Below are 9,663 nucleotides of genomic sequence, written 5' to 3' on the forward strand. Positions count from 1 at the left end.
ATAAATCCATTGTAAGTTATTAAATGACAGGGCAAGGCTACATACAGAGAGAAAAGAGAGAGACATATCATCCAAGCAGAGGGGCGGGATTATCACCAATAAAAAGAATTAGCTGTGTCTGACATCTTACAAATGGAGTGAGGGATGGGTAGTGCCTCCCCCCATCTCCTTCAACATGCAGACCCCATACCCCACCACAACCCAAACCCTACAAGCCCCCAGCCCTGCATTCATTGAGAGGAGCAGGGCTGCAGGGCTGGCTGCCTGGGTCTTGTTGCACCTGGAAGAGGGTTGGCTGGGACAGCGGCATCGCCCTGGGCCGGTGGTGTGTGTGTGTGTGTGTGTGTGTGTGTGTGTGTGTGTGTGTGTGTGTGCGTGTTTGTGTGTGCGTGTGTGTGTGTGCGCGCGCATGCGTGTGTGTGCACGTGCACGTGTGCGTGCATGGTCGGGCTTCTGTCAGCCCTACTCATAACTCTTCCCCAGAGGAATCAGAGAGGAGAGGCCCGTTGGAACACATCGGAAGAGAGAGAAGCCACTGTTTGGTTTGAATGAATACCAAAAAAAAGAGTGTCTGCCAGACAGAGAGGTGATGGAGTCCTTACTGTCCTGAGTTGGGGAGTCATGAGTGAGTCCCAATGCGATATTCAGGCTGTTAGCAGAAAACACCTGTTATTTCATTGCCCAGTTCTCTGCCCCTCTGGCATTGAGGGGGCTGAGGGTTTAACATCCCAGCCTCGTTGTCAACGTCTCTCAGCTTCAGAGATTGTGCGCATCGCTGCTTCTGACTGACAGTGTCCCACATAGACACAGACTCTCCCTCTGTCCTCCCACCCAAGTCTGGACATCCCTCTGCGGTGGCGAGTCTGGTGACCTCTCGTCACCCTTCACCCCGTCTTTCACAGCTCACCCCGTCCCATTTGAGGCCAGCAGACATGATGGACTGCTCAGAAAATTGTTTCCGCAGAATACCAGAGCCCTGCCAGGCCACGATCAGCTCCGATAATGTGTAAGTGTGTCCAATGACGCTTGGCGGTCGGCCTCCGTCCCCCTGCCATTGCCACATCCCTCACTGACCACCCTTAGTGCTCACACCACACCGCTATTATCACTCTCTGTCGCGGCCAGCCAACAGACTGACAACCCAAACACGGCCATTCAGCAGCGCAGCATCTCGCTAGACGTCTACAGTATACAACGCGCAGCAGAGTGCCAAACGCTGCAGAATGCCACACAGCTCCCAGAATGAAGCATCCAAATCACAGTTAGCCATGAAATCAGCCACCCATTCTGCCCTGAGAGAGACGGGCAAATGGCAGCAGATAAAGTGCTATTTATTTCACACTTTGCACTTTGCCACAGGGGTATCAGGTTGAACAAAATAGTGAAAGGAATACACTGGAGAGGCTATGCTTGATGCTTTCATCGAACAGCGCAATCCCTGTTGCAGATTTTGATAGCCTTCATTCATTGTACGACTGCATTGCCCATCGAAAATAACACATCATCAATTGAAACACGGGATTGGTTGGATAGCAGATACAGATGGATAGCAGATACTCTACCGCCCTGCTCTGTCGAAACACACACAAACAAACAAGGCCTAATACCACCACTTTTACTGAAAATCATCCCTCCATGTTCTGATAATTACCGTAATGATACTAAAACCTGAAGTGATGGATGTGCAAGGCTGCGGCACAGCCCCGTCACTCCCCTGATGTCTCATTCTAAACTTTCAACTCACTGACACCGCAATTGTGCACCCACAGCAACCAGGGCACGGAGTGATGGATGGCCCACTGCCCTGGACCCATCCAGTGCAAGTTTCTGCTGCTGATTTACTGTCTGTCTTCAGCTAGAGGGAGAAGAAGGACCCACGCAAGACAGGACAGGACACATATTGTGGCTTAAATCCATTAATGGCAGAAATCCTTTTTCTGCTCTCTTTCATTGCATCTTTCCCTCATTTTGCATTCTCTCTCTTTGTTCCTCCCTTCTCTTATTCTTTGCTTGATCTTTCTTGAAAGATGCTTTATGCATCTGCTGAAATAATACAATAAGAGGTTGGCAAAAGAATAAGAGAAGGGGGAAGAAGAAGGAGTGTAAGGGAGAGTTTTTCTTTTCCCCTCCTTTTCCAAGACCAACCGGCATACAAATCAAATCCTATTACCTCCCCCTGGCTCTGCAGCATTGTGGGACTGAATGGAGTGCTGCGGAGGCGAGCCTCCAGCAGAGAGCGCATTGAGGGCCGATAAGGGCCTTCTGGACTGAGAGGCCCCCTCTTCCAGCGCCCCGTGAGGCCCCTCACACCACGGCCTTGAAGGGTCAATGGGGGCCCCAGCTGAGAGCCGTGGCAAACGTGTTAAATGGCCTTGGCGGGAGTTTCCTCCTTGGACGCTGGGATGCAAAGGGGATCATTAGTTTCCAACATGGTGGAAAGGGAAGAAAGTGACAGCCTTTAACCAGGCTATTAACTCAATCAAAGGCAAACGCGTTTAATTGCTGTTAAAGACGTTTAAAAGAAAGAAACAGTGGTGAGGAAAGGCCACTGATAGTCATGGGAGGATGCAAATGTATTCTCTGTGCAGGTGCACAGCTTTATGAAAGAAGCGCCGGCAATAGAGGCCATATATTGTGCTAAAGTGCATTTAAAACAGGTTGGAACAAGAGGCTCTCATTGTCCCCATCTTTTTTTGCTAACAATTCCAGACTCTCATAAGCCATGGAAAAATTCGGCCTAATGAATAACCTAGGCAGGTTTCCAATATTTTCAGTGGCCTGTTCAACCTCAACTATGCACAAAATATCTGACATATTGAAACAGTTTCTCCAAAATAACCATAACCCAAGCTCTCCTGTGTCATTGAAACAAAAGCCAACAATCAGTCCCAAAGCCTCTATAAAGGAGAAATCCAGTGCTCTGCATGTTATCCCCGTCAGTATATAGAAAGCCCAATGGCCTCCAATGGCACCATATGACATACGGTAGATGAAAATGTAGTTAACAGGATAGAAGTGTGCATTGAAATAAATTATTATTTGTTACAGTCAAATCCACAGTATAGTGGATTTGACCCATTTGAAACACCACTGTATCTTTGTGGATACACAAACCTGAAACCATCCTAGGACAGCTTCAGTTCAGAAACCTATAGGCCTTATTTATCTCTGCTCGTATCTCTGCTCGTATCTCTGCTCGTATCACTGCGCGCGTGTGTGTGCGTGCGACGTGCTTGCGTGTGTGTGTGACTGTGTGTGTGCGTGAGTGTGTGAGTGTGTGTGTGTGTGTGTGTGTGTGTGTGTGTGTGTGTGTGTGTGTGTGTGTGTGTGCGTGCGTGCGTGCGTGCGTGCGTGCGTGCGTGCGTGCGTGCGTGCGTGCGTGCGTGCGTGCGTGCGTGCGTGCGTGCGTGCATGCGTGTGTGTGTGTGTGTGTGCGCATGCGCATGCGCATGCGTGTGTCTGTGTGTCTGTGAGTGTTCATCGAAGTGGGAATGCATGCAGAGGTGCGCCTGCACAATGCAACACTTCCTCCCACATTCCACAATTCTTAGTGCCGACAGGGATAGAGCTTCTGTGACCCCCTCAACCCCAGGTTAACAACTCATGGCCATTTGTTTCCAATTGGATATTAAGGCATCTTCACACTGCCCATAAATAACGGAGCTGGGGGCGGCGGCTGTCACATCAACCTCTAAATCACAAGGGTAAGCCTCTGACAGTGTGCATTCCTCAGCCACTTCGGCCTCCGCTCTGCAGAACTCTATCATTCCTCCCTTAGCACCATACGTGCACTTGACTGTAGCCATAAAATATCCTTCATCCGCCTCAAAGATGCACTCTGCTTTCTCTTAAACATGGGACTTCTGGGTAGAAATCGATTGACTGACTGCTGCTGCCAGTAGGCTACACTAGGACCTTTGTGCTTATACAGCATAATACTTGGAGACAATAGACCCGCTGATGATAGCAGTCTAGTCCCTAAAGAGTGCATTGTCATCAGAGCTATTGGATGGAACCCACGACTGCATACTTTGCCTCTGCGCTGCTGGCACAACCAAACATGCACAGCACGGAAAGACGGGCAGGCCGGTAAGCAGGCAGTTCCAGAATAATGCTGCTAACAGGCCCATCAACACCTAAACAAGCCAGCAGAGATAAGCAGCAGCCCTGCCATCTGGAACTGTCATACGACTCAGACAGACACACCGAGGCTCTGTCAGCAAAAAGGGAGAGCACAGAAACTTTGATTTGCCAAGACAAACCTTGTCACAGAATTTGGTCGTTCCATCCAGAATTATCTCAGCTATAACTTTGTGGGGGTGAGGGAGACATAAACATTACCAAAAATATAAATATCTAATACATATCTCAAATATTATTAAAAGGTGTGTGTGTGTGTGTGTGTGTGTGTGTGTGTGTGTGTGTGTGTGTGTGTGTGTGTGTGTGTGTGTGTGTGTGTGTGTGTGTGTGTGTGTGTGTGTGTGTGTGTGTGTGTGTGTGTGTGTGTGTGTGTGTGTGCGTGCGTGCGTGTGTATACATATACACACACACACACATATATATATATATATATATATATATATATATATATATATTCACTTAACTCTTATTTTATTCTATTTCTGCAAAGCTTACAAGCTGCATGAAAGGAGAAACACTCAAAAGACACATAAAGACAAATAATTAAATGAATGTGAATTGATCATGCTTTCTCTTGTATTTTTCATTATCTCTCCGTTTTATATAACAGCGCTATTACATGAAAAGCATATTATGTAGGCCTACATCTTGACATTGAATTGTTTGAAACCTGTAAGATGCAGATTTTGACTTAAAGGGGCTTTCTGACCAAACCGTGGCCATCGTCCTATACCGCCTCGGTTTTCAACCAGTGGTCCAGGGACCACCAGTGATCCTTGAGGGAGGGGGTTCCAGGTGGTTCCCAGCTAAATGATGGAGCGTTGGTAACCACATGGACCCTTATACATCTTTAACTCTTGAGAGCGTAAAATGAAACCAATGTGTCCATTTGGTTTCATTTTACATTCTCAAGAGTTAGATTATTGTTATAAACTCCTGCATTACTTCATTTCTAAGAAGTCTACACAATTAGAGAATGTAGAAGAATATTTTGATCAACATCTGCCTGTTATCTCTCCTCAATGATACCAACATCAATACAGCATGGAATTGTGGACAAAATCTTATCCAACAACAACAACAAAATATTCTTTAGTTTTTGGTCTGAGAAGCAAAATGTCATGAAATATGGTGGTCCGTCCATGGCTGAAATGCAGAATAAATAATCATGGGCCGCCTCGCAATGAAAAGGGTTGAAACCCACTGTCCTACCGTCAGAGCGGAGAACTTCTGAGTGCGCCCAGCGCACAGGAGGCAGAGAACGACCAACAGCGAGTAGACGCGCATCCTGACGCTGGCTGGGCAGTATTATACGTTCCAAATTACGCACGGTCGAAAATTCAACACTATGGTGCCTTGGCTGCCTTCACCCAAAACAACAGCGTGTGTTTAAAAATATGTAAAAATCCAGAGTATTCCGGTGGTGGAAAAGCCTGTTGCATGGGGGGACTTCGTCTCCTTCCTTGGTCTACTCTATACCAAAACGTTTGTGTAGAAACTCTTATTTCTGGATAAACCCCCTGTGTCCTGACCTTTCCCCTCCCTAAATGTCTCTCCCTTTCTGCTTCTCTCCAATTCGACTTCTTTTACTCCACACCCCCGCCCTCTCCTCGTATTTTGTGGACTAGATCCCTTATCGGATGCAGGCAGTTCCTTGCCGGTAGGTAGGTATACGTTTTGAAGGAGTCTCTACGTCTGCTGCTGGTAGCCAAAGGCAAACACGACAGGTATTTCTTTTCTTTCCCCGCTTGTCTTCCCTCCGCAGACCACAACAAGTAATCCTTTTTATAGAATGCCTGGGTATGAAATTCGCTTGGCAGTGGAAGGGATCATCAGACACATGCCGACGACTCGGGAGGGTATGATGAAAGTTGAACGCAGTCTGGGCTTTGAGCAGCGCACAGCCTTCAAGTCCATCTCATAAAGCTCAACTCTCCCTTTCTCGGCGCATGCACGTTGCACACGCACGCGCACGGACGGACGCGAAGCGAGAGAAGATTGCACACCAAATGTGTGTATGTAATTATGTATACCCAACCGTAGGCCCCTATGGGCTTGGCTTAGGCTATAATAAATTAATAATAAATAAACAACACAAAAATGGTTTGGAGGTGGAAAAAATTGGAATGAAAAGAGAATAGGACTACGATCATTATATGATCTCTCACGAAAACTTTTGTGAAAAAGAAAAAAGTCGGGTAGCCTACATATAAAATTATAACCTAATCATCTGAGTTGTAACGAAATAAATATATCATAGGCCTAATTGGGCACAGCAGGTCCGTAGGCTACTGGTGGCGAGTGGTGAGACACGACATTTTCCCACAATTATCCCCTTATAAAGAACTAACTCATCTGATAAATCATAGACAAAAAGACATCCTTATTATGGACAAACTCAATGTGTAGAGCTTGGACTTGTTGGAGCGCATGACAGCTCCCTGGCCGTCCGTTTGTTTGTGCCACTATACTCCCATCTACTGGCATTAGTAAGTAATCACAACCCACTGTCTTCTTTCTTGGCTGTCACACGCACTAGAGAGAGAGAGAGAGAGAGAGAGAGAGAGAGAGAGAGAGAGAGAGAGAAGCGTGAATTGAACGGAATTAACTTCTAAATTCGCGTAAAAAAACAAAAAAACAAAAAAAAAACAATTATGACGGCTATCTCTATCCATCTATTAATATAGTCTTATTTATAAAGCAGTTTTAACGGGTGCACGTTATTATTATACATTCTGGAAACAGCCAGCCAATTGGAGACGGTCTTACTCTAGCAGTGCCTCGGGAGGCGTGGCATGCTAACCATTCCGCTTCAAACATATTATTTGCAGCGTTTAAGTTGTATTTAAACGCAGAATTCGATGAGTTATGTTATTTACCCTCGATAGGGGGTGCATTTTAGTTTAAAAAAAAATGTCTTAATTTTTTTGTAGACCATGACAAACAGTGTTATGTCAACACGTTACTTTGGTTCCAGTTGTACTTTGCTTTATCTGATTGATTGAAGTATTTATTTCAACCAATTTTTGGATGCCCCATCAACATGGTGGGGTTATTTAAATTGTGAAAGATAGCGTAGGATATTAGGAAAATTTTATGAATACCACATGAACAACAACAGTACAAGTACAACACATAATTATGTAGTCTAACAGTTTGGTAATGAGGTCGGATAAATATAGGCCTATATTTACTCAATGGAATACCTATTTTTTATTATTGGGTCTGTCTGGACCCTTATTGTGCATATTTACAAGATGGTGACTACGCGAAACGTGAAACGTGAAAAAGAAAAGAGACAATGTCTCTTTTGCAGCCATATTGACAATATGCAAGCTCAAGGATATGTCCCTTCTGGGCCATACATTAGCCAATGGATTAATATTGCTTGTGTTTGCCAAAACAGTCAACAATCATGGTAGAAATCATGGTAAAGCACAATTTCGGGTAGTCACCATCTTGTAAATATGCACAATAAGGGTCCAGACACACCCAATAATAAAAAATAGGTATTCCATTGAGTCTCTCATGGTCAGAAACCATGAAATAGACACCAAGTTTGCATTTCTAGCTCATCTGGTTCAGAAGTTAGAGCCAAACCTATTATTTTCTGGGTGCTAATATTATGGCGGCCATATTGTGGCGGCCATTGGATTTCATGGAAACTTGCAATACAATTTTTTTTCGTATTTATATCATTGATCAGCCTGTGAAATTTCGTGGAAATATCCCTCAGTTTAAAATGTTGCCCTATTCACCCCTATTATAACTAATAGGGGCTAATATTGGGGCGGCCATATTGGATTTCCAGCAAAAAAATGAGATAAAAAAATAATAGATATTATTTCTGGTGGACAACCTTTGAGGTCATGGCAAATGCAGGTTTCCTAAAAAAAAGGGTGGTTTGCCCCCTGCAGGTACGCATGCATCATTTTCATTTGACCAACAACAACAAACTGGTTTGTTCTCCTTTGACAAACAACATTGATTCTAAAGGTTCTAATATGAGAAATAAGGTAAAATAAACATGAAATAAACATGGGGCGAGATATCCGTGCTTTGGGGCGAGATATCCACGCTGTGGGGCGAGATAACCACACTTTGGGAGCGAGCTATTCATGGCTTTGGGGCAAGCCGACTTCACTTTTCGAAATCCCAGGGCGATGCTTCACTTTTCGTGGGGGTGAGTTGGAAAAGGGGCGAGCGTACCTGTTCTGGTTTTCAGTGCGCAACACTGCAACAGGCTTATTCTCCATTTTACACCAGTTCCGACATTTATATTCAGAGCTGTAGCATTAATTACCTTGAGTTAATATAATATTTGATATACATTAAATGATCACCCATACAAGTTGATCATTATAGCCTAAATAACGCTATGTCAATGATTAATGAGATGAAAGTTTCATTATACTTCTGGTGGTGACGAAGACATCACATGCCTTCTGAATGTGGCTATTGGAGAGCTCCAAGTTGCGCACGGATACTTGTTATTTTTTCCAGTGGTTCCTAAATGCTAGTTTCTTCGAATATATCTAATCTTCACAAGTTGTCGCGCTGTGATGCGTTTTATTATTATTAGAGAGAGAGAGAGAGAGAGAGAGAGAGAGAGAGAGAGAGAGAGAGAGAGAGAGAGAGAGAGAGAGAGAGAGAGAGAGAGAGAGAGAGAGAGAGATACGGAGGGAGAGACTGGCGGTGCGTAAGGCAGTCCGTATGCGCGCTGATGCAAGACGCAGTGTGTGTGTGTGTGTGTGTGTGTGTGTGTGTGTGTGTGTGTGTGTGTGTGTGTGTGTGTGTGTGTGTGTGTGAGAGAGAGAGAGAGAGAGAGAGAGAGAGAGAGAGAGAGAGAGAGACCGCCCCGCCCATATCGGTGTGTGTGTGTGTGTGTGTGTGTGTGTGTGTGTGTGTGTGTGTGTGTGTGTGTGTGTGTGTGTGTGTGTGTGTGTGTGTGTGTGTGTGTGAGAGAGAGAGAGAGAGAGAGAGAGAGAGAGAGAGAGAGAGAGAGAGAGAGAGAGAGAGAGAGAGAGAGAGAGAGAGAGAGAGTATGTGTGTGTGTGTGTGTGTGTGTGTGTGTGTGTGTGTGTGTGTGTGTGTGTGTGTGTGTGTGTGTGTGTGTGTGTGTGTGTGTGTGTGTGTGTGTGTGTGTGAGAGAGAGAGAGAGAGAGAGAGAGAGAGTATGTGTGTGTGTGTGTGTGTGTGTGTGTGTGTGTGTGTGTGTGTGTGTGTGTGTGTGTGTGTGTGTGTGTGTGTGTGTGTGTGTGTGTGTGTGTGTGAGAGAGAGAGAGAGAGAGAGAGAGAGAGAGAGAGCGGCCAGGTAACAGGTTACTTGACAGTTTTCAAATCAGCCTCATGGTGGCGCTACAACAGGCCAAGTTGCGTCTCACACACACACACACACACACACACACACACACACACACACACGCACGCACGCACGCACGCACACACACACACACACACACACACACACACACACACACACACACACACACACACACACACACACACACAAACCCAAACAAA

The 9,663-nt window shown here is 45.4% G+C and overlaps 2 protein-coding genes across 5 annotated transcripts in view; both read right to left on the minus strand.

Moving 5' to 3' along the window:
- smoc2 (SPARC related modular calcium binding 2) overlaps positions 1 to 6,064 on the minus strand; it is a 36,006-nt gene extending 29,942 nt beyond the window's left edge. For all 4 annotated transcript variants that reach the window (XM_083775788.1, XM_083775787.1, XM_083775786.1 and 1 more), the window contains exon 1: positions 5,353 to 6,064. In XM_083775788.1, coding sequence (XP_083631914.1) covers positions 5,353 to 5,427 — 75 coding nt within the window. In that variant the 5' untranslated portion in view covers positions 5,428 to 6,064. The remainder of the gene's footprint in view (positions 1 to 5,352) is intronic.
- The window catches only part of dnajc12 (DnaJ (Hsp40) homolog, subfamily C, member 12), a 281,213-nt gene that overhangs the window by 116,357 nt on the left and 155,193 nt on the right, over positions 1 to 9,663 (minus strand). The gene's annotated exons all lie outside the window — the stretch shown is intronic.

Source organism: Protomyctophum parallelum, assembly GCF_964188405.1.
Source record: "Protomyctophum parallelum genome assembly, chromosome: 10".
In the NCBI taxonomy this organism is placed as follows: Eukaryota; Metazoa; Chordata; class Actinopteri; order Myctophiformes; family Myctophidae; genus Protomyctophum; species Protomyctophum parallelum.